At 43.4% G+C, this 26,081-nt stretch overlaps 1 protein-coding gene across 2 annotated transcripts in view; it reads right to left on the reverse strand.

The window, feature by feature from the left end:
* C8H10orf90 (chromosome 8 C10orf90 homolog) overlaps positions 1 to 26,081 on the reverse strand; it is a 220,696-nt gene that overhangs the window by 53,588 nt on the left and 141,027 nt on the right. For both annotated transcript variants that reach the window (XM_026781037.1, XM_026781036.1), the window contains exon 4: positions 17,625 to 18,738. In XM_026781037.1, coding sequence (XP_026636838.1) covers positions 17,625 to 18,738 — 1,114 coding nt within the window. The remainder of the gene's footprint in view (positions 1 to 17,624; positions 18,739 to 26,081) is intronic.

The following is a 26,081-nucleotide window of genomic DNA, read 5'->3' on the forward strand; positions in this document are numbered from 1 at the left end:
AAAAGAACTCTTTAAAGTTATGAGTGAGAAACAAGAGTCTAAAAAAACAGCCAGGCTGATTTCAAAAAAGCCTAAAGTCCTAGACATGAAGAGTATATAAGTGGAATTTAAAAAAGCAGGCAATTTTGGAAACAGCTAACAGTGAAATAGTTGAGTAAAATATGAAACTGTAATTTTATTGAACACAGAGAGTCAGAAGTAGACAATGCAAAAGACAGGTTAGGAGAAAACAGCGAGGAAGGAGTCCACAGAAAACTCATCTAATTAGAACCTGGAAGGAGGCAACAGAGGAAACGAAGAAGGAAACAAACATCTGAGAAATTTTCACAACAATTACAACAACCATCAGTCCATAAAATGAATCAGGGGCATCAACCAAAATGTGGAGGAGAGACCATAGGAGTCAGAGGGATTGGAGCACACCAGGAGAACATGGTCCACTGAATCAATGAAGAAGGGCTCACATGTGCTCAGAGACAGAAACGGCAAGCATAGGGCCTGCATGGCTCTGCACCAGGTCCTCTGTGTATATGTCATGGCTGTCAGCTTGATGTTTTTGGAGGACTCCTAACAGTGGGAAGGGATATGTTTCTGACTCCATTGCCAGCTCTTGAGCCTTTTCCTCCTATTGGGTTGCCTGTTCAGCCTGGATATGAAAACTTTTGCCTTGTTTTATTGTATCTCGTTTTGTCCTGTTTGGCTGTCATCTCTTGGAGGCCTGTTTGTTTCTGAGGAACAAGTGGAGGGGGGGGTGGATCTGAGGGAAAAGGGAGAAGTAGGAGGAGCTAGGAGGAGTGGAAGGAGGGGAAACTGTGGTTGGGATGTATTGTATGAGAGAAGAATCTATTTTCTTTTTTTCTTCTTTTTAAAAAACAATCTTTTTTATTTTACATACCAATCCCAGTTCCCCCTTCCTTCCCCTCCTCCAGCTACCCTCCATTTTCTCTCCACCTCACCTCCCATCCACTCCTTAGAGAGGGTGAGGCCTCCCATGGGGAGTCAACAATGTCTGTCACATCACTTAAGGCAGGACCAAGGCCCTCCCACCGGCATCTAGACTGAGCAAGTCATCTCTCCACAGGGAATGGGCTCCAAAGAGCCAGGGCATGCACTAAGAATGTGGCCCCACAGACTGCCTAAGTCACACAATTGTCACCCACATTCAGAGGGCCTAGTTTGGTCCTATGCAGGTTCCCCACTGTCAATTCAGAGTCAGTAAGCTCCCATTAGCTAGAATCAACTGTTTCTGTGGGGTTTCCCCATCATGGTCTTGACCCCTTTTCTTATATTATTGCTCAGTCCTCTCTTCAACTGGACTCTGGAAGCTCAGCACAATGCTTAGCTGTGGATCTCTGCATCTGCTTCCATCAGTTACTGGATGAAGGTTCTATAATGACAATTAGGGTAGTCATTAATCTGATTACAGGGGAAGAACAGTTCAGGAATCCTCCCTAATGAATCTACTTTCAAGTAAAAAAAAAAAGTGACTTATTTAAAAAAAAAATAAGTCACTGACATTTAAATCCACCGTGAAGTATAATATAGCACAGAGACTTCTTCAATGTAGCCTAAAGGAAAAGCACACAAGCGATGATATTTACATTACAGCTACCTTTTCCATGTTAACAGGTGAAGTCTAAAACACAAAGAATGAAGTCTCCAAGGACTGAGAAGAAATCACTGTCGGCAGAGGGTGGTAGCGCTCATCTAGTCTTTCAATACTATGGATTATTCACATCTTAGAACCCTTTCTTCCCTCAGTCTCATGGCAGTCTGAAATAGTTTGGCATCAAGGTTCCTCTGAGAATGCTTTAGGAAGGTGAAAATGGATCTGACACACACAATGGACAGGAAGCAGAGATTATGGTAAACAGGGCACAGGCAGACACTGCATCAAAGGAGTGGTCAGTCTGTTAGCATCCAAACATAAGTAGACCTAACAGGCAAGAGCTGTGCTGCATCTTCCGGGTGGAAGAAGACTATCCCACAATGCCATATCATTGGAAAGATGATCTTTGACTTTATTACATTCATATAGCATTTCCTTGTGGTCACTAAGATGGTAAAAGATAAAGAGAACAATCTTCAACAAGCAGAGATAAAAAGCAGGATGAAAGCCGGGCGATGGTGGCGCACGCCTTTAATCCCAGCACTCGGGAGGCAGAGGCAGGTGGATCTCTGTGAGTTCAAGACCAGCCTGGTCTACAGAGCTAGTTCCAGGGCAGGCTCCAAAGCCACAGAGAAACCCTGTCTTGAAAAACCAAAAACAAAAAAAAAAAAAAAGGATGAAAAACAAAATCATTTAATGTATGACCATGAAAGAGATTTTTTTTTTTTTTAAAAAAAAAGACAGGTTAAAAAAAACCTAGGAAACTTAAAATAATGTGACATAGAAATGGACACAAATCAATAAGAAAACGGAGTCTCCTCGTCTTCCTGTTGAAATATCAAAGAATGGCGTATACCGCTTTGAGAAAAAAGCACTGGACACAATCTTGCTCTCTCTACATCTCATCATAAAGAAACAATTAACATAAAGCGACAGTCAAGAAAGCTTATGCAGAAATACTCTGAACATCTAACACCATAGAGATATATCATTTTGGGAAGTTAGAATTCTGAAATATTTGTAAATGCATATCCAGACATTTGGAGGAGATAAGACCCAAGTCTAAACAGGAGATTCATGTATGTTTCACATATATGTTATATACATAACCCAAAGGAATTTTAAACACCATTTTAAATATTTTTTTGTCCACACAAAGATTCCACAGTGAAGGATTTTCTTCATGTGGTATCAATGTTTCAATATATTTAGGCTGTGGCACATTTTAGATTTTGGATTAGAGACGCTCAACCAAGTAGAAAACTGGAAAATAGAAAATATCAAAAGAATAAAAACATGGATCTGGGGGAAATAAAAATAATAGAGTGAAAAATGTCTCGGGAGACTGACAGAAAGGAAGGGCAAACCACTATTATATGAGATGAACCAAAGACATTACTGGAGATCAAGCACACTGGAAAATACTACTGTCAGCTTTATGTGACCTACACAAATGACTTGGCTAAAATGGCAGATTCTCTTGAGACACAAATTCCAAAAACAGGCTTAAGGAGTGGAACCCCTCGCTAATGACGATACATACTGGCTAAGTTTGCTGTCAATCCAACAGAGTCTACAATCATTTGTGAAGAGAAGAGCTCTATTGAGAAAATGCCCCCTCCTGATTTGCAAGGCAAGACTATAGTGCACTTTCTTGATGATTGATATGGGAGGCCCAGCTCACTGTGGGGTTCCATCCCTGGGCTGATGGTCTTGGATGCTATAAGAAGACAGGCTGAGCAAGCCATGAGGAGCAAGCCAATAAAAAGTGTTCCTCTATGGATTCTGCTCCAGTTCCTGCCTTGAGTTTTTGCCCTGACTTCCTTGGATGATGGGCTTAAGCTGTAAGATGAAATAAACCTTTTCCTCTCCAAGTTGCTTTGGGTCATGGTGTTTTATCACATCAATAGAAACCTAAGATACAATGCAAGTGAAAAAAAAAACCCTGAATTTGTAATGAAAACCTTCCCTCTAACTGAAGTTCAGGCCAAGAGAGCTGCTCTGGTGAGTCCAATTCAACACTCAGAGCCAGAGGAGAGGATAGCATCCAATTCCTTTTCTAAAAGCTGGTGTTTCCACAACACCTAAGCCAGAAGTACCTCATAAGCAAACGCACTAGTGTCTCACAAAATATATCCCCAAATATTAGCAAATAGAATTTAGCAATATTATTTTTTATGATCTAATATATCATGACCAAAGAGCAATCCCAAATTAGCATGAAAATCAATGCAGTTCCCTAGGTTCATAAAATAAAGTCCTATTGTTATGCAAATAAGGGCATAACAGAACTTGTCAATAATCAAATGTCTAGGCAAAACAAGAGTTCTCATCAAATTAGTAACAGGGATGGAAAAAATAAAACTGGACAAGGGACTTGAATAGGCTTTTCTCCAAAGGTCTACAAATGGTCAACAGGCATGCACACACAAAATATCCAACCACTAGAGAACCATTTGGGAACTGGAAATCAAAACGACAATGAGATAGCACTTCATGCTAATTAGAATGGATATTTAGAGTAAACACAGAACAAGTGGGTGAGGGTGTACAGAAATAAGGACCTTTGTACGTCGCCAGCAGTAATGTCAAGCAGTGCAGTTGCCATGGAAACAGTATGACAGTTCTTTAAAACTTACAAACAGAATTGACAAATAATTCAGCAATCTCATTTCTTGGTGCATACCTCCATGCAGGGAAAGCAGGGCCTCCAAGTAATACTTGTACACTTACGCTCATGAGAGCATTAATCCAAATCAACTAACGGTAAACATAATCCAAGCATCCATCATAATATGAATGGACATGATAGAGCATATTCATGTAAGAGGATGTTATTCTGCCTCAACAAAGGAGGAGACTGGTAGATGTTATACTATGGATAAAACTCAAAGGTATTGGGCAGAGGTAAAACGAACCATTTGCAAAGGACAGATAATACATGATTCCACTCACTGGAAATCCCCAGAGTAGTTAATTCAGAGATGGAAGATAGATTCCAGTTACCAGGGGATGGAGTGTCAGTTTTAATGGAGACAAGAGTCTTTATTTATAATGTGGGCAAAATTCTTGAGGTGGGTTGTAGCAACAGTAGCCAAACATCATTAATTTGCATAATGCCATGAAACTATTCATTTAAAAACTAGTAAAATTTCTCACAGTAGAGGGGGAAATATAAATGGTCTTTTAGATAGATGGGGTCTACATTTTAAAAGTCCTTACACCTAACGAGGAATAAGACAAAGATGTTGTCTCTCAGTATCTTCCTTCACATGCTACTGGCAATGGTGCCTAGTGCAATAAGGCAAGAAAAACAAAGGCATGCATAGAAGATGGCATTTTGTAACCTTTTCCCCATCTCTTATATTCTTTTCACTCCCCATTTTGCAGCACTGCCTGAGTTTTAGCAGAGTAGAACAAATAAGTGTCTTGTTTAGAGCTAGGCCCTCATGTATGAAACTGTCAAAGAACAAGTAGATTTAATAGAATGTGGAAAATTCTAAGGCATCTATATTACACCACTGTAAGATCTTTGAAGAGAAACTTAGCATTAAAGATCCCTCTATAGAAATCAGTTATGTATGTATTGAGAAATTGTTTAAAAATTAATATAGTTAATTAGTAGTAGCATTCAGAATATGAATAAAGTAAGGATCTATTTCAGCTACATAGAAAAATTATAAAGCACTGATGAGGGACATTAAGAAAAAATGCTGGAAACCAGACCCTATATAATGGAAGACCAAAGATTTGGTTTTGTTAATATGGATATGAATATTGACTCACAGGACTGAGGGGTGGTAGAACACTGACTATCAAAGATTGCATGTTTTGGAGGGGACAGAAATATTTAATATCTTTGTGTCACTGCTTTTAACTGTATCCAAAGTTCCATGACTTTAAAAAAATGTTTCAATTAATGTGTTTTTCATTTCTAGAAAGATTTTTTTAAGCTTCTGAAATCAGTCTGGATATTTTTATATTCTCTTGTTGCTTACTCATATTTTTATTTATTCATCTCATATGCCTTTAAACATACTGATTATCTTAGAATCTTTTATCTGTTTTTTTTATCAGTCTACCTACATAGACATATACATAAAATATCTGTAAGTAAATAATGTCTCAGGACAGTGTATGAAAGTACAGAATTAGGTTGGGCAAGCGTCCTTAAAGTATAAAATAAATGTTTGACAAAGTCTGATAGCACTTTAGCTGACTCCCACAATGGCTAGATCTGTCCATGCCACTGGGGCATGCTAAGAATAGCTAAAGGATTACCCCATCTTTTCCATACATGGAGGGGAGCTTTGTGACTCACACATTATTCACGTTGCATGAAATTCCTACAAGGAAACAGCTGTGTAAAGCCAGGGAAATCCTTGCATAAACAAGAATTCCACACTGGGGTGGTACTGCCAGCCAGTTCTGAAATAACAGATTTCTTATCAATGGTCCCCACAGGATAAGTGGCATACAGCCTCTAGGAAAAATAGGTTCCTGTCTTACACCACACAGGAAATTCGAGTGGAAGGAGCATAGATTTAAATACTGAGAAGAATGGGGGCCAAAGAAACCTCTCTAAGCCTTTTGGGGAAAAGACAAAGGTAGGTGATTAAAGCAACAAAGAATCTGAGTGTGGAAAATTACCAGAAGCAGACATGATGACTAAAGGCAAGATGGCATCCTGAGAGAAATCCTGGAAGAGAAAAGGGATGTTAGTGAGGACTCCAGGAATCCTAGCATCACTTGGTACTTCGCTAATCCTATTGATGGAAACAGTCTTGAGGTCTTACTTTAGATCTGGGATTCTCCACAGGAGGCAGTTTTACTCCCCAGGGAATGTCTGTAGACATCGCCCCCTACCCCAGCCCCGCACACCTTAGCGGGTCAGGGAGAAACACCACTAGCAACTATGAATGGAGACCAGGAAAGCTCCTAACACTGCTACATGACAGCTATAAAATGCCCTGATATCTAGGTTGAGATGCTGCTAGCCAAGTGTATTGTGGGTGAGGGATGAAGATGGGCCCAGAAGGAGTTAGAAGCTTGTCAAGGCTACCTGGAAACCTTTCTTGCTATCTTGGGACTCTTTGCTCATGTAAAATTATTTAAAAATTAGACATCTTAACAGTTACAAACTTTCATCATGAATGCCATTTTCACTCATTAAAATGTGTGGAGAGTTCTGTAAGAGTAATGTGTGATACTCGAGGATGCTTAGTGAAGCTAGAGTTCATGTGGAGACAGCAGCGCTGTCTTTTGGGAATCCGCGCTCATGAACCTCATGATGATGTCTCTCTTCTCACCAAACTCCTAGAAATCTTCCTAAGAAAACCACACGAAATGTCCATACTTCTTTCTAAGGACATTCATCAACACATTGTTCTAAATTTTTTCAATAAACATAATCTGTTCAATAGTACATTTTTGGCTTTCAATGTTAAGTAAATTATACAATAGAAGGCTTTGCAATAATTAGGTATTTAACAGGGAATCACGTACAACATAAGTGGAAAATTCATGTATATAATTACATTTTTGTTTTAAAAAAAAAGGAAAGGAAAGAAAGCATTATATTTAGAAAAGAGAAAAGCTTGGTGCATTAACAAGAGAATTCACACAACCGGTGGGAAGACTTACTGAGTAGCAGAGTCAAAGTTAACTTTCATGTTTCTATTTTTACTTCAACTTTATTTTTTACAATGCATGTTTTACTTTTTTCAATAAGAAATGAAACGGTAAAATAGAAAAGGCAGAGGAGCTAATATATCTAAGCATTTTTCTAAGCATCATTTTCACAGAATGCTAAAACTGGAAGAAACCATAGCCAACAATAGAGCCACAACCTAAGCACGTTTAAATGATGCTGCAAGTGGGCTTGGACACAGAAGAATAGGTCACATTCACTGACCTCCAAATGCACCACCCTGTGACATTTCATGTGTTTGGTGGACCATCTCTCCAAATTCCATGGGTGGGGTCTGCTGCTCTACAATTCCAAGTGTTTCACTTGCTCCTATAAGCCCAAGAGCATTCATGCTGATCTGCTAGTGCCAGAGAAAATCACATGCTCACATTTTCATGGGCCCTTTGAATGAAAACATCCAAGCATAGTCTGTCCAGGCAAAAATACATAGGCCTCTATCTTCCTCAACTCCACAACATTCCAGAGTCAATGAAAACACCACTCCACTTTACTTAACTGCCAGTTTGATCCTTGGAGTAAGGAGTGAATATATATTACATAAAATGATACAATCTCTATCTATTCAACCCATGTGTTCATACTCACAAAAGATAGGGTAGAGCCAGGGAAGCATGTTTTGTACAAAAGCCATCATCATGAGTTTTTACATTTTGCAAGAGCTGAATCTCAAAGTTGGCGCTGGATTTTTTTTTCTTAGCAACTTTAAAATTTTTGGAAACCTTTGTTGTTGCACGATCTAAGGCTCTGTCTGAGAAAACCCAAGTTGTTCAGAAAATGCACAGCTCTGAGAAAGAGAGAATGTTGAGTGTCTTTTTCCTGTGGTGCTCATATGAATAATGTCATATAATAGATGATAACCACACACTTAATGAAGGCTTCTGAGAACCCACAGGAACACAGGGAAGCTGGGTTTTGGTGGCACACATAGGTGATCCTAGAACTTGGAGAGGCAGAGGCCGAAGGGTCACAGCTAGCTTGTTCTAGGATAGCCAGGGCTACAAAATGATATTCTGTCTCAAGAAAACCACAACCAACCAGTCAACCAACCAACCAAATGTTGAATCCAAGTTGACAGGAGATCCAAGGATGTAGTCCAAACATGCAAATATTACAATGCATAGAGATAATGGTTACAGGAAAACTAATTTTAGTAGCTTTTATGTTCAATTTCTGATTCGCTGGACAATAATTAGAAGATAATATATAAGTTCTTCCAGTGGTTATGACCAGGGACATTCCCACAGATCATGTGTCACAACAATCAGAGTGGGCAAAAGCAGGTAGACACTTCAGGGGGCAAAGTCTAGTCCCAATTGTAGTGACAATGGTTGTGTCAATTTCAGAAAGAACACCACTACTACACATGTCTGCTCTTCAGGACAACTCAACCTTGAAGAGTCTGTAATAGCCCTAAGAATCAAGGCATATAGAAGAGATAAACTCATCTCCCCAAATGGCTCAAACAAGACAACACTGGTTTGGAGGCAATGGCTCTTACACAGGATCAGTTGATGTGAGATTCCCCTCTTTATGCTGTGAATACCATTGGTTAATAAAGAAACTACTTTGAGCCTATAGCAGAGCAGAGCAGAGCAGAACAGAGGTAGGCAGGGAAAACTAAACTGAATGCTGGGAGAAAGGAAGTAGAGTCAGAGAGAAGCCATGTAGCCCTGCCAGAGACAGATGCCAGAACTTTACCCAGTAAGCCACAGCCTCGTGGCAATACACAGATTAAGAGAAATGGGTTAGATTAAGATGTAAGAGTTAACTGATAAGAAGCTAGAGCTAATGGGCCAAGCAATGATTTAAACAATACAGTTTCTGTGTGATTATTTCAGGGCTGGGCAGCTAGGAACAAATAAGCAGCCTCCTATAACAATCAACGTTGTATATGTGATGTTCTTCCTGGGTAAGACCAATTTTCTATACTCTCGAAAGACAGCCCCAAACTGTGCACCGAAGTGCCCCACTTGTGGACTAGGGCCTTTACCATCATGGATGCTTCCACTTTGCTATGTTCTAATGGCCAATAAATGGAGTACTGATAGCAATATGAAAAGCATTTCCACATTGAACAGTAAACTCTTCTGAAAGCAGAGTTTAAAAAGAATTTGAGTCTGTTCCATCATCTTCACCTGTCTCTTGCTTTCCAAAGTTGGCTATCAACACCAGAGAAGATCAAATCTCATCCAAAGGTCTCAGATTTGCTCTAAGGTTATTGGGGCAAAAGAACAGCTTCACCAAGACAGAGGACAAAAAATGTATCATCTATTTCTCACCTTTCTTATTTTTCAGCTTCCAGGTTGTCTGTACCTAAAACACTCTTCCTTAAGTAACCCTTTGCTATTCCACTTTGTCCTCCCAGGACTGCATTCAAGTTCACTTCCGGCAAACAGCTCAGATCACACCGAAGGCGAATGATAACTACGACAGTGTGGAGTCCCACTGTGAATTCACTCATGTGGGTAGCTTGATACACGTGAATCACCCGGAGAAGGTGGTGGATAAGGAACTGAGTGATTAAAATGCAGTGTGGGTCCAGCCTCCAGAGCCCACGGTACCTCTGCTGGTGGCCCTCACCACGGTTGTGACTCATCCCTGTCTAGACAGCTGCTTCTACTGTTTCCTAATCAAAAAAATCCAGACCATTATCTGGTCAGTCTTCAGTTCTTGAATCCATTTCTCTTCATGAATCCCTGGCAAACTTGAACAAATGGAGCATTAGTAACGACTTTCTCCCTGACATTGTAGAGACACAGCCCATTCACACAACGGAAGGTGTTACTCAGAAAACAAAGCACGCAGGGGTGGGGAGGAGAAATGGGTCTTGTCTTCTAGAGTGGGGTGATGAGAATGGGTAAATTTGGCTCCTTGGAGATGACGGAGTAATCTGAGAAGTGTATTTCTCATCCTGGAAGAGACGACCCCACCTTATGAAGACCTATCAATAATGAAACAAACACGACTTAAAACCTTCCGCATCTTTGTGTAACACATCTCGGAGTTTCCCCTTTCTCCACATTCATTTAACCATCTGAAAGATGACAAACTTTCCCCATGGTAATATTTGACTGTTCTGGCTGACTTCTCAGGGGAAACAGTTTGGAGATCCTCACTTCCCAGTTTGCAAAACAACTCGGGATTCTGGAGTTTTCACAACCTACCTGTTGGTGGTGAATCTTACATGGCTCCCTTCCTTCCCCAGTTGTTAGGTTCAGGTGTGAGGAGGGGGTGGTATAAGGGAAGAGACACAGGGCATTTAAGTGGCCCTGATGTCACATGAGCTGCTTTGTTGGCTCATCAGAATAGCTTGATCTCCACCTAGCACCAAGACCCTGACTATCCACTCTGAGCCCCATGGTGGTCTGTAGGGTGGGAACAATGGCTCACACAGTTCCTGCCTTTTCAGAGTGTACAGCCTAGAAGGAAGAGGGCCTCTGGTGAGTAAAGGGGTCACATTAAAACATTCACCTACACACCTGAGTTTTGTTTCAGCACCATTGAATCAGGGAGCAGCCCTATGCCTGGAGTCAGTGCTGACACAGTAAGCCAGGGAATGAGAACGGGTGTGCAGGTGTGCAGAATTCTGGTATGGAGGCACCAGAAGGTGCTAGAGCTGAGCAGATGCCCCAATCCTTAGTGACAATGGTGACTGGCACATGGTGGCAGACTTTGTGGCTGTCAATAAAAGGGGCATCTGGGATAGCTGCCATGATGAACAGTTTAGGAAACAGGAAAAGAGCAAAAGAGAATTAGACAGGCTTTGGGTAGAAACTATGAGGTAGCTCTAGAGTCAATGGTGGGTGGGGGTCAGAGACAAAAGCATGGCTCCCTTTGCTTGGCATCACTCCAATCAGCTTCTGAGAATTATCCTGGAAATACCGTTTCTCTGGCTGCTACTATGATAGAAAACCCCAGCCTTGTTCCCTCTGCAATGAATTAATGCACTAGGAAAGAAGAATTCAAGCGACCATCTGGTTGACCTCTCCTACTGAAATGAGGAGGTCCTTGTAGGCAAATGATTTAAGTTTCTAAGAAGATTATGTTTGAACAGGAGAGGCTTATTTTATCAAAAGACCCAGGTGACAGATATTTGGGCTTTGTGGGTTGTACAGTTTCTTTTCCAACTCCCAGCTCTGTCACTATGTATAGAAGTAGCCAGGGGACATTGTACAAACAAACATCAATGGTGTGGGATCAGGCCGAGTCACTGCTGACACCTTCTTTCTTCAAACTATTGAGTGAGAGGAGGTTCCAATTTCTATGTGTGTTCACATACACACTCAAACAGCCCCTGACTCATGCTGTGGCTAACAAAACAAAAACTCATTTCCCCCCATTCTTGCTTCAGAAAAGGTAAGAAAACACCAACCTAAGACTGTTTACTTGGTCATGATCATGCACACACCTTATCAGATGGACAGGTTGTGGCTGTACCTTTAGTGGCAATGTCACTGGGAAGTACTGCAGACAGGAGCAGCCTCAGGACATCCAGAGGGACGTACATGATGCTGGATAGCCCAATCCCTACAGCTGACAATCCATCTGGCCCATTGGCAAGCCCTGATGGCTCACCTACAAAAAATGCCTCTGCTGAGTCCAGTTTTTGTTATTTGTGTGTGTGTGTGTGTGTGTGTGTGTGTGTGTGTGTATACAGTTTCAAGGCTGACCACTTTATGCTGGACAACCAAAAGGGATAGCTCTGCTTCCCTTGCAGAGGCTAACTCTTCCTCTATCAGCAAACAACATTTGTCTGTAACTCATAGGTGTTACCCTATGAGACTTGAGACTTTGCCCCTTTCTTGCTAGCATGTCTAGTGATATTGTCGTGTGTTTGTGGGGGGTTTTGGTGTGTGTGTATTTGTGTGTGTTTGTGTGTGTTTGTGTGTGTGTGTGTGTGTGTGTGAACAAGAATACTCAGGGAAGAAGAGGTTATCAGTTTGAGAATGGAAGTAGCTAGAGGAAGGGGATTTTGGAGGGGCTAGAGGAAAAGGAAGGGAGAAGTGTGAAGTGATTATATTTTAGCTTAAAATGTTGACAAAATTTTAAAAAACAAGCAAGGCTGTGGGTCCATTCTCACAGCCGAGTGAATGAACAGAGGTCAACTGGAGGGAATATTTCACTACTCTCTTTCTATGGTGAGAGTATGACAATCCGTAGCCCGCTACAGTCCTGTGCTGGATGGAACCTAGGAAGACTCCTGACTTCTTTCAGTGGAAAATGGCAGAGAGGCCAGCTCTGATGTGCACTGCACAGCATACTCTGGGAAGACACCCCTCATCAGTCCACCTTAGAGAACTAGCCAGTAAGTTAAGCTGCTTATTCAAGGTCACATCTATTCCCTGGGATCCAAAGTCCCAGCCCTCTTGCTCCAGCTCAGAGCAACACTGAAGGACCATTCCCACCCCTGAGGTTGCTATGGCCTTATTTTGTCTGTCCAGAGAGTGCCTTCCTTTTCCGTTCATGCCTTCTCCCTCTTCCTTCAATTCAAGTCATTCTCACAAAGCACTCCCTAGGATATAGACTTTCCAGGGATCTTCCCGTCAGAGTCTGAGTTCTAAAAAACAGGATACAATACTGGCAAGAAGTTCTAGATCAGAAATCAGTAAGTCACAGGCAGACTATGTCTGGCATACCATTTGCCTTGGTAAATAAAGTTTTATTGGCAACAGCCAAATCAGCCAATGCATCACAGTGCCCTCCCACCAGAACAGCAAAGCTGAGTAAATGACATACAAATCAGAGGGTCTGTGAAGATGAATACACTTTCCTTTGTAAGAGGAGGAGAAGGGCCAGAGGAATAGTGAGGTGAGGAGGAGAAGTGTAGTAGGAGGCCACTTATTCATTTCCTGGCACCCTAGACTCCCGAAATAATCACTCAGAAACTGTATTAATAAAAATCACTGACCTATTAGCTTCTGCATATTTATACACAATTTTTTCATCTTGAATTAACCCATTTCTATGCATCTGTGTATTGCCATATGGCTATGGCCTACCAGCAAGGTTCTGCGTGTCTGTCCATGGTGGTGGCTCCTTACTCTGCCTTCTTTCTCCCAGCATTGTTTAGTTTTCCCTGCCTCCCCCTATTCTGCCCCTGCACAGGCCCCAGACAGTTTCTCTATTAACCAATGGTATTCACAGCATACAGAGGGGAATCCCACATCAGAGAAGAGAGGAAAAGGAAAGAGAGGGAAAGGAGGTAAAAAGAGGAGAGGGAAAGAGACAGGGGGAGAAAGGAGAAAAAAGAAGAAGGGAGGGGAATGAAGAGGAAAGGAGGGGGGAGAAGAGAAAAAAGGAACTACAGGTTGCTTCATGTAAGTCTAGATCATCAGAGGGAGGAAATACATTTTCAAAATAGAGTTTCTTCCCAAGCCTTCTGAGCCCTCTAGAAATAAGTTCCCCTGGATCCAGGAGGCCAGCCTTCTTCTGTAGCTCACTACAGACACCTTATGCCTCAGAACACAAGCAGACTTGATATCCATGTGGTGGCCTGGCAGGAGCATCTTCCTTCCAGCTACGCAGACTAGTGCCTTTAGAGCAGTGGTTATTAACCTTCCTAATGCCGTGACCCTTTAATTCAGTTCTTCATGTTGCAATGACCCCAACAAGAAAAGTATTCCACTGCTACTTCATAACTGTAGTTTTGCTACTGTTATGAATTGTAATATAAATGTTCAATATGTAACCCCAAGGGGTTTGTGACCCACAGGTTGAGAACCACTGTTTTGGGCATGTGCAGTCACCAAGGGCCTACTGGTCCAGAAGGCCCACCACAAAGCAGGAAGTCAGGCAAGCAGGTGTGGGCGGAGTATTCCTTAATCTTTTCTTCAATATCATCTAACATTGTATCTTGCTCTCTGTCTACTTGGATGTCTCAGGAACAAAGGGAGCTTCAGAGCTCAACCACAGGACAAAACAAACAAGGTAATACTTAGTGTATCATAATCAATAGTGGAGAAAAAACACAGTGATGTCAGAACCATTCGGATCAATATGAAATCCCAGAGTGGCACCAAGACCCAGATTTCAGATAGAGAAAGAGCTCTGAGTTGATGAGCTTTAGCCAAATCAATAACACAGAAACCCATCTGTAGCCCACTGGCCACCTCCCCAAGATATGTTCTTAAGTAGTCTTCAAATACCACCTTCTACGGTGACAGTAGAGACGGGCCCACTACTGGGCCCCACCAATGCCTGACTACTGTGCTGAGGATTGTTGCTGGCAAGGACACAATCGGAACCATGGACACAGCTTTGGCACTGAACGGATACACGGACTTGGGTAAGTCGTTTAATTTTCAAGCCTTATTTGTCTTGTCTATAAAAGAAGCTTCACTGATACGTTCCCTACAGAACTGTCTAGATGATTTAAAACAGTGGCTATAAACCAAGGTCTGGTACTGTGGATTTTTATAGCACATACCATGATTATTCATGATGCTGATAATGAGTACAAGGGTGGTAACCATGGTGAAAGTTTTCCTTGCTACAGGGGCAGAGATTTGTATGGTTTTTACCTTAATGGTGCCAGCAGGATGCTCACTAACAGTGAAGACAAAGCACCAAGGACCAACATTGTATGCAAAAAGAAAACCGATTCTTAACCTTACTCCGGAGGAGAAGCAGGCGCCCCTGTGTCTGCGGGGATGTTTTGTCCCAGGCAGACAGGACTATCTTCTGTTTTACATGACGTGGCTGCATGTAACTCATCTCTCCTCATTTCAGGAGTCTTCCGGAGCGCATGCATCTCTTCAAGGCTTACCCAAGAATAACATCTGTAGAACTTTCTATCCAGTGACCTAATACTACAGCCAAAACTGTCTTGACTTTGTCTATGGACTCGCCCACGCAGCATCGACAAAGACAGGTGGATGTCAGCAAAGCAAGCTCAGAGGGGCTCCTGCTTGAAAGGGGTTTGGATGAAAGGAGTTGGCTTCGGACGCTATGAAGGATGATGCCCGTTAATAGTGTGTGTAGCCACAGGAAGCCATCAAGAATGCCTCAGATACAGTTCCAGTTACAGACAGGAAGATGCACAGGTCCTCTGAGTCTTAATGAGCATCGCCACAGTCTGAGAGTACTTGCATTAGGCTAAAAGGCTCTGTGAGGGTCGCAGCTGAGCTTGCAAGTGCACCCTGGGATGATGGTGTGCCCTGTACCAGGGCAGAATGGGATCGTTAGAACTAGTGGGTTGCCACTCATGCTCATAAATGGCGGACAGGAATTCTGCAGCAGGCTTTCTCATTACTCAACAAGAAATGTTGCTCACTGAAAATTAGTGTAGAAAGAGATGAGTGAGAGTGTGTGCAAACCAGGTAGGTAAATGCATGTGTGTGTGTGTACACATCCTCAACAGAGACTCGTGGCCCAAACACCAAACTAGCCTCTCTTTTCATGGAACACCACTTTCTAAAAGACACATGGGTCTCTGCTTTAATTTGGGCCTGAGGGTTAGGAATTATTTCTTTGCACATCTCCTCAATCCTTGATGTTTTCTGTGGTTGTTGGATGTTCAGGTAGAAATTGCTGACGCTCACACAGGACTTCTTCCCTTCGAAAGGTCCGGCTGGGGCTGATGGAGAACGGGAAAGAGCTTGAGGATTCACCAACACTAACTACTGAGTGAACGATACAAGCTCAGAGCAGTGGTATTGCTGTCCATAGTCATTGAGCTAGAAAATAAGAGAATGTGCTCAGGGCTCCCTGAGTCTTTGTAGCTTTCTTCAAATGATAGGACGAGGCCCCGTAATTTAGAGTCAGGCTCCAAACGTGAGTGAGTCTCTACAATACATTACTATTCTGATGGATGTCAGCCCCACAGGAGGCAGAACTAACCTCCCCTAACCCACCTAAGCAAACCCTTTAAGGGAACAGCCAGCCTCTTTACGAAGCCAGAGGGAAGCCACTCTGCTCCGAGATGGGTGTTTTGTGATCCGGCTCCAGTTATTTTTTAAAGAGCCTTTGGTGAAATTTTCTAAAAATCCAAGTGATTATTCTATACCGTGAGACAGAGCGTCAAGTCGTGCTCAGCACAGAGTGCAGTTTCTCTATTTCTGGAATCGTCATCAATAAGGAAGATGAAGTGCCCAGCTTGAGTGGTTGCCTTAAATACTAACGCGGAGTTTATCTCTGTAATGCGGACTGGCTGTTTGTGTCTTCCTGCATGCAACGAGCCTGTTGATTCTGGCATCTCAATCATTTAATCAATTCAAAAGCTATATCGAACTTACTTTACAGATCTCTCAGCAGCCAATATATCTACCCTTGTTAAAATTAATTGCATCATTTAACATTTCCACACGCATTATAGTTTTAAGTGTTTCATGGTCAATTTTTTATTAATTAATAAACCCTTAATGGACAAAAACTCATACTATAAAATTATTACGCATACGCTGCGTTTTCAGTTTTACTATTATTTCTTTGAAATATTTTCCCCAAGTGGAAAGTCTATGACTCATAAAGCAGCCACTCTCACAGAAAGTACAGGACTGGAAATAGATGTTTACTCAGAGACAGAGAAATCTGTGCCGCTTGCCTCCCTCTGACAGACTCACTTCCTCTCCTGAAAGCCAAGGGGTCTCAGGGAAGCCCACCTGGGAGAGTCTGTCTGGCCCTGAAATCACAGAAATAGAAACAAATTCCAGCCAGGATCCTCCAGACACAGCTCAGGACACACGATTCCTTTTGCTGCTGTTTGGGAAGGAACCTTCCAACTTTCCCATTAGAAAACATGCTGTAATTATTACATATGTGTGCGCACGTGCACATACACAAATGCACACACACCAATGCACACACAAACACACGCACACTTCATTCCATTATAGAGCCCAGGCGCAGTTTTGAAACGTTGAAGCTAACACATTTATCAGTGGCGTGATTGAAAAGTGAAAAACCTTAAAATTCTAGACAATCCCTCAACATTCAGGTGTCGGACCCCTGAAGAGTTTTAAAAACTATCTGGGTGGGGTGGCATTTTATTTGACTCACCCTGCTCTGGAATGCGACATGAGCACGCTCTATTCCAGCTGCTATGGGAGCCACTGTTTGCTACGGGTTGCCAGTTGCCTGTGTGGCCTGACACTGTCTTGCTGGGACAGGGAACTTGAGTGACGGTCTCTCACTATCTCTATGTGAGAACAGGTTCCCAATCAGACCACCTTGTGAGTTGTTGACTTGAGGCAGAGACAACCAAACTGTGAACACTCTACTGGGATGGGCGGACAGAAGAAAATCAACAGCACTCTCTTAGCCCAACACTGGCATTGGGCCCCCTCCAGCAAGGGGACATCTGCTCACCTGCCCGGTAACTCCAGCCGGGAATATGGATGGAGAGTTGGTCGGCATGGCTGCGAGTGGTACACGTTGCAAGCTCCTCTTTCTCCTTTCTTCCTGGGACCTGGTTCCTTCTCACATCTACAAATTTGACTTTTTCCAGGGGAGGGGAGCTAGTCCGAGGGCACGTGCCACTCCCCAAATCTACTGGCACCGATGCTGGGCTCTCCTTCCAGTGACCTTCCTGTGGCTGGCCCAATTGTGGACCTAGGAGGTCCTGCTTTCCTTCCAGGAGCTCCTGCGGCAGGGCTCTGCTGATTGGTTCGCCATTAGCTGTGCTGTCTACGCCATCTGCTGTTAACCTGTGGGAACTACAGCGGAGGCTGAGAGACAGGACAGACCTGTGGACTTTGGGGCTAGCAATCTGAGGTTGCTCAAGGGGGACGGAAAGTGATTTGTCCAAATAGTAAATGGCATTGGGACACTGCTGAGACACCCGGAGGTGGACACATGAACTGAACACCAGTGGCAATTTTCTTGATGGTGAATTGTCTGAAGAAAAACTGTCCTCTTTGTCACCCATTTGGGAGATCCAGTACTCCTGCCTCGCACACAGCCTTGTATGAGCCTGGGGTACCTTCATCCCCTCTATGGAGCCCCTGCTGGGGAACTCTGTACAGGTGAAGGATCCGCTGTGCTCACATAGATGGGTACCACTGGCCAGAGCTGGGGGGTCTTGGAGCAAAGCATCCTTGGCCCTGCAATTGGGACATAGTGAGTCCCTAACAGTGTCCCACACCAGGGAGCTGGCAGGAGGGCCCACACGTCGCGCAGTGATGGTGATAGATGAGAACCCCCTCTGGGGGCCTCTGCCCAGGTCGTCCCCTGTGGACAGTGGTTCTGTCTCTAGTCCTTGCTCATCTGATGGAGTCAGAATTCCCAGACTGTCTGGAGCAAATGACCTGTACGTGTTCACTCTGCTGTGCCTGGCCGAAGCTGGCTTTGGGGGACACAGTTGAGCTTGAGCGATTGCTTGTGGCAGAGGCAGCAGGGCTCCGTTTTCCATTGATTTCCTCTCATCAATCAGCTGGGAAATGATAGGCGATATCATTTTTGTGTTTTGTGACGCCAACATCCCCTAGAAAATAGGTAGAGAATTTTTTAATTATTCCAGGAATTTATAGGAATACAGTTGGTAAACTCTCATGGGTCATGGGGATTCTGGGGAAGGAGCACTTAGATTTCTCAGTAAAGCCTTCAGGGCTCCCTTGATACCAAATCTGAGCGTTCTGAAGAGATGGAAACCTAGGTATGTTTGTGGGGAAGCAATGTTCTAGATACGTGAGCCCAATTAGGGGAAGGGAGGACTCACTCAGCTGGCTGTTGGTCTTAGTTTACTTTGTGCTCTATCCGTTGAGACCCTCTGACTTTGAGAGTTGCTTCTGCCTAACCCTAGAACCCCAAAACAAAATCTCACAGCCTCAGTAGGGAAGGGAGGCAAAACGATCAAGGTGGCTGAGAGCTGGAGGTGGGGAAGGGATAGTCCGTGGCTCAGCACTCTGGTGATGGGCCAGTAAATGTAACAAGGTGCCGCCTCCTAGTTTCTTCTTTCACAGTCTTCCATCTTGGCCCGTTAAGGCTAATTCAGTTCCTCTCTGCTTGTTTGGCCTCACAGAAACCCAAGCTCAGAGAACAAGACAAGGGAAATCAGATGTTCAATGTCAGTTTCCCAGACTAGCCAACTAGTTGGTTTTTCTCCCCAGGATGGGGTGCACCAAGATGGATGTATTCCAGCAGGCAGAGTATAGCCGTAGCTCAAGGTTATTCCTTGAGGAGCTTTCGTCCGCATTTTAAATCTTCGAGGAACTCCACGCTTCCTAATTAGCAGTTCCCCATGTCCTATGGAAATCACTGCCATGTGTAGAATAAGGCACTGTGCTTTTTGGCACCGGGTCTAACCAGATTAAGAGCAAGGAGGAGAACCCCTCTGCTCTTGCTGTTTTCGCGGACGTGTGTTGAGTACTGCGGAAGGCTGACCACAACCCAGCACACTACAGAGCCATGCCCCATTTTTTATGTGTCTAAAATGAACTTGTGTACAGAACCGCAGAGACCCTGAGATAATGGAAAAAACTGTAGCCTTGGGAGCCAGAAGGCCTCACGAGAGTGCTCAGCATTCAAGGCAGATCTCAAACCCCAGCTTATCTGAGGACCACCTAGAACACTGTGAACACAGGTTCCCCAGGCCTGGGTTCTGATGGCGGAATCCATAGTAGTCCATACACCGCAGTGATTCTGATGGAGGCCATGTAGGGAGCGTGAACAGAGTCACAGCTGGCCGGCTGTCATCTCAAGGAGGCATTCACAAGGGGCGGGCCTAGGTCCATGGAAGCCTGGGCTTTGCCTTTCCCACGATGTAAGAGAACAATGGCAGGATTTGCGTTTCCTTTATCGCATGTTTAATATTCATTCTTTTAAATCACTGAGCATTCTCCTCCAGCAGGACCTGGGACTCTGCACATAACATGTTGATGACACAAGCTCGAGTCAATTGGGAAAAGGATTCTCCATTGGAAAAATGCCTCCCTAAGGTGGGCCTATAGGGTGGACCTGTTCCCTCTGCTGGATTCCCTCACCCAGCCAGGAAGTAAGGTAGGGGCTAGGTCCTGCCTCCACTTGTTTCAAGGTTGTGGAAGGTCTGCCCCTTTCTGAATGGAGACAGAGGAGGAGCGGTGGATGGGAAGGGGGAAGGGAACAGAAGGAGAGGAGGGAGGGGAATGTGAGGTCAGTGTGTAAAATAAATGAAAAAATAATGTTGTTTAAATTAAAAAATATGGGCCTATAGGCAAGTCTGTAGTACCCATTTTCTTAACTGATGATTGGTAAAGGAGTACCTAGCCGACTGTCGGAGGTGCAACCCCTGCGCTGGTGTTCCTGGGTGCAGTAAGAAAACAGACTGAGCAAGCATGGGGAGCAAGGCAGTAAGCAGCACTCTCAGTAGACCAGGCTGGCTTCGAACTCAGAGCTCTGCCTGCCTTTGTCATCTGAGCGCTGGGATGAAAGGTGTATGCTACCAAACCTAGCTCCCTCGGTTTCTAAGCCCCTTTTCACTTTTTAAAGATATGTAAGAAGTTGCAAACTTCAATGGGGAGTCCATTTTAAACTTCCTCCGGAGTTTAAAAAAAATTAAAATCTTTTTGCCCCCTGGACAAGGATAGCACTTCAAGCTTCCCTTCCAGTCTTATTGCCACCTTCCAATTCAAGGTCAACAGTTCAAGGTCACCCAGTGGAGTCTCCAGTTGTGAGCAGAGCTGCCTCCCCACACCTCTGATACTATGGTACAAAACAACTACCTGTACTCTGCAACCCCAGGGGCGTATGCCTCCATCTTAGACAAATCAGCAGACTCTAGCAGGCCAGAGCCAGGCTGGAGACAGGAGTCACTGCTTTTTGGGCTTCTGTGTCTCCAGCAGGCTTCCTGTCTGCTGCGGTACTCCCCCTACTCTACCCTTCTCCTGGCAGCCCTTCCAGGCCTGTGATTTGCATGCAAGGACATGACAGTGCACCTGGAGCCCATTTGACAGTTCACAGCCCCCCCCCCCACATCCTAGTTAAATTTAGCTCTAAGAATAATTGTTTCTGTGCACTCCATGATGGGTATAATCATACCCAGTGGGAATTCCTTTGACATTGATCTTTGGAGAAAAAAAAAACAAATACAAAACCCAGCTTGGAACCTGCAGTGTTGCTCTTACCCTGCAGGACAGAGCTTCCTTGAATTTGAACCAGTGACAAAATGCCCTCAAAAATCTCATGGGGTTGGGGTAGAAATCCCTGAAGACACTGGTCTCCAGGCATAAGTTGAATCAGGACCTGTGGGGGTGAGGTCTAGAATCTGTATTTATAACTGCTTCTGGGTGACCCTTAGGTGTATGTGGATATGGAAGAAGGAGGTTGAGCTGACTTAGGTGACCGGGACCTATCCTTACCTCAGAGAAGCCTTGATTTGCATAGCTGTAATCAAAGAAGAAGATTGAAAAGGAGTCTGTTAAGATGCGCCCTTTCTGGTACTAGACTCACCAATATCAAAGGGCCATCTGGGTTCAAGCTCCTGTGAGAGTCTGGGCCTTAGAATTAGCAGGGCTGGATTGCTATGAATAAAGAGTTGCCAGTTCAGCTTGGAGCTCCACAGAAAAGACCCTGATACTGGCAATGACAGTCTGGTTCCTCCCAGCAGAGCTCAAGGACATACTTGCCGAGGGCTTCCTTAGGGCCACAGGCCTTGGGCATCATTGCAAAAGGACCCAAGGTCCCTGGAGAGCCTGGCTAAAGAGCCAGCTGCCAGGTTCACTCGCAGAGGCCTGGAAAGTGTGGCTGTGATTTTTTGACTCCATCAGAAGAAAGAGGAAAGGGTGATAATGAGAAGTGTGAATCTGAACTTATTCCTCAAGCTCTTGTGTTATTCGGGGTGACACTGTTCCTGGGTGAAGACACACTGGCCAGCACCAGGCTCTGGAACAATTGTCTGCCTTCTCTTCTTCACAGGGAAGGTGTGAAGAACAGAAAGATATGACAAGGGTGACAGTGTCTCTCAAGTCATAAGCCTTGTTTTGGTTTCTTCTCTGCTGCTATAATAAAAATACCAGGATGAAAGTAATGGAAGGAAGGGAGGGCAGGAGAGAGGGAGAGAGGGAAGGAGGGAGGAAGGGAGGGAGAAAGGGAAGAAGGGAGGGAGGGAAGGAGGGAGAGGGGGGAAGGAAGGGAAGGCGGGTGTATTTAACTTCAAGTTCAGTGTACAGTCCACCATCAGCAGTAGCATCTTGAAGTAGCTCATCACACCAAGGCTGCAGTATAAAGGCCCAGGATCCAACCCATGAAATGGTGCCATCCACAATGAAGATGAGCCTTCCCACATCAATAGACTTAAGAGACTCCCCTAAAGGTTTGCTCAGAGCCCCATCTCCCAGGTGATACTAGGTTTTGTCAAACGGACATTTAACACTAATTATTACAGACATTTGTATAAATTACTTTTTCCTCGACTCAGCATAAATTAGTAGATAACTGATATAATCAAAACAACAGAGGTATCTCATCCAACTTATACTTTCCAATAACTGCCTTTTGGTGTTGTTTGTAACATTACAGTTATAGGCAAACCATATGCTTGATGATTCAGATGACAAATATTTATTGAACACCTAGTAATACTACATTCCAGGTGCATGTTGAGTAACAGAAACCTTTGTGGTCTCCTGGAATTAATCAGCTGGAGGCAATATCCAAATGATCAGGACCATCATTAGAGTGAGTATTAATCAAAGATCCTCAAAACACAAGTAGAGAGATTAAAAGAGGAGATGAGGGGCTATTCACCCTTTAGCATATGCAATACTTCTGCAAGGCAAGTTTTATTTATCAAATCTCATTTTCTCACTGAAACCAGTAGATAATCAAATGACTATGCAACCTGTGGCCAGGGAAACGGCTTGGTTAATGAAGCACTTCCGCACAGGCATGAGAGTTTGAGATTGGATCTCCAGCATCTGTTGACAGTAAACATGTCTCTGTCCAGTATCTCCACCATGAGGCTAGACTCTCAGAAATCTAAGAATGGGGTGGATCTAGCCATCAACACCACGGCTTTAATCCTAGCCATATCACTTAACAAATTAAAGACTCGTGTGGTCAGAAAAAGAGATATACAGTAAAGATAGATTAAAAGATGAAGAAAACTTCTAAATGGTTTACAATTTGTTTAAAAATATATGTAGGCTTGGGAGAGAAAAGAAAAAGGATGAAGTCCTTAAAAAGGGGGGTGAGAGAGAGAAGCGACAGAGACAGAGAGAGAGGGAGAGAGAGAGAGAAAAAGAGAGAGAGAAGTTGGGTGTGGTGACATACACCTTTAATCCCAGTACTTGCGAGGCAGAGGCAGGCAGATCTCTGTGAGTTCAAAGACAGCCTGGTCTACAGAGTGATTTCCAGTGCAGCCAGAGATATACAGAAAAACCCTGTCTCAAAAACCCAAAAATTAAAAAGAAAAAGAAAAAATAGAGTTTAAAATAAAGTCATGAAAAGATGGAAAAGACACAAAGAGTCTGGACACTGTATGTTATTGTGTTGTCTTTGAATTGTTTGAATGCTGAGGAAGGAGCAACAGCTGCTAAAAGACATTTAATTATAAATGTTACTGGATTAATCTAACATACATATTTTGAAAATGCCTTGACTTCAAATTTAAGTCAAAAGTTATGTTACTTTGGAGAAGAGGTTTTGCTTTTGTTTCCACAGGAAATGAGAGACTGTGGATTCATTCTGGGTTAAGAAAATCACATTTGATCAAGGAAGACTCCCCCTCCCCCCCCCGAGAAATCTGCAATAGGAGCAGATGGCCCAGATGTCTGAATTCTACATCCAGAACAGTTTCAAGACTGCTGGCTAAGATGATCAAGCCTTACAGAATATTCCAGTGAGGACTTGATCATAATTCTAAATTTTCTTTAGGTCCCCATAAGATTATTAGCACCCCCAATCAGCAGGAAGTATCCTGGGAAACAACATTCCCAACAAAATGGATTATGGATGTTTGTCTTTGTTTAAAGTATTGATTACAAGTTGCTATGGATAATAGTCAGGAAAAAAGCTAAACAAAGAAAATTATATTCAGAGTTTTTGTTTTGAAAAAAAAAACAGGGGGTGTGGGAAGGGCTGTGGGACAATGGTTTTCTATCCTGTAAAGATTTGTTGCTTGAATTGCTTTAATAAAATGCTGATTGGCCAGTAGCCAGGCAGGAAGTATAGGTGGGGCAACCAGAACAGGAGAATTATGGGAAGAGAAAAGGCTGAGTCTACAGTCATCACCCAGACACAGGAATCAAGATGAGAATGCCTCGCTGATAAAGGTACCAAGCCACGTGGCTGACACAGACAAGAATTATGGGCTAATTTAAGATGTAAGAATTAGTTAATAAGGAACCTGAGCTAAAAGGCTAACCAGTTTATAATTAATGTAGACCTCTGTGAGTTTCTTTGGGACTGAACGGCTGAAGGACAGGGTGGGACAGAAATCTCTGTCAACGAGCACCCACATAAAAAGCAAGACATGGTTGCATGTGCCTGTAACCACAGCGCTAGGGAATCAGAACCAAGAGAATCCCTGGGGCTCATTGGCCAACTAGTCTAGGAAAGAGGATGAAGACACTATCTCAAAAATGAGGTAGGAACCAATCAAGGAAGATATAAAGTCAACCTCTGCGTGCACAGGTGAATGTAGCAAAAATACACACACACACACACACACACACACACACACACACACACACACACTGAAAAAAAAGGGACAAGTTATAAAAGCACAGATCATCTCAAATCAAGCTATTTTGGGAGGACACTCCCTCTGTCTTTTAACAAAGGTTAACTAAAGGTGGCTTTGAAGAGACATAGCTTTCATGTAAAATAAAGTTGAAAGATGTAAGACTAGATTTAAAAGGATGAAGAAAACCAGCTGGTACTGAAAGGGATGCATGTTCAAGGTGAGTGACAGCCAGAATAGGTTTGAGTCTGGCTTTGGTGGCAGACCGTCTCCTATCTGTCTTCCAAGATAATTCTTGCTCTCTCTCGCTCGTAGATGCTACGATTGATTTCTTTTAAATGTTTTAAGATATTGATTTATTTTAAACATTTCCAGCCTGGTTTTGTAGAGCTGGTAAGTCTTTGCATGCTTCTTATCGACTCTGTTTGTTTTTTATTTATGCCTTAAGGCATATGACTAAGAAGGGCATCCTTTGCTAAATTGAAATAAGAGGGAGATAAGTGGCAGATACTCAGAGCAATCCTATCCTGAGTCACTGAGGTGAAAATGACTTTCTTCCTGCAGCAATTTATATCTCTGAAGGAGAAGCATTCAGTCTGCTATGGACCTTTAAAATATGTATTTTCCCCCTGGATGAGACAGTTCTTTCCTTTGCCAGTATCGCTCTGCAACCCATGACTCTATTTCCCAGATTCGAATCTATCTCCTCACAGATACCCACTGCCACTGTTACCTTCACCCGCTGCAAACCTGCTGACCCTCACAGAGCAGACCTGGAAGCATCATTGCTGAGTAATCTATCAACCCAGTGCTACCGTGTCCTGGAAACAAGGGCAATTCAGTGTTTCATTTACTCTGCTGAGAAGCAACAGGGACTCGGGGCTGCAAAACAAACGGGAAATGGGAGCTCTGCTCTCTCCTCATGGTGAAGCCATTGACTTTCTGTGCAGTCGGTAAAAACCAGAGGATCCAGGTGGCTTACACGGCAGTAAGAAGCTGGCTAGAATCAACCTCTCTCCCATGTTTTCATTACAGTTAATAGATATGAGAGTTGCCATCTTAAGCATTCTAAGTGCATGCTACCCTGCTGTCAAATGCATTCTATAATGCTGTGCAGCCCTCACCATCCATCTCCAGAGCTCATCTCATAAAGCTAAAATTCTGTTCCC

Source organism: Microtus ochrogaster, chromosome 8, assembly GCF_000317375.1.
Source record: "Microtus ochrogaster isolate Prairie Vole_2 chromosome 8, MicOch1.0, whole genome shotgun sequence".
Lineage (NCBI taxonomy): Eukaryota > Metazoa > Chordata > Mammalia > Rodentia > Cricetidae > Microtus > Microtus ochrogaster.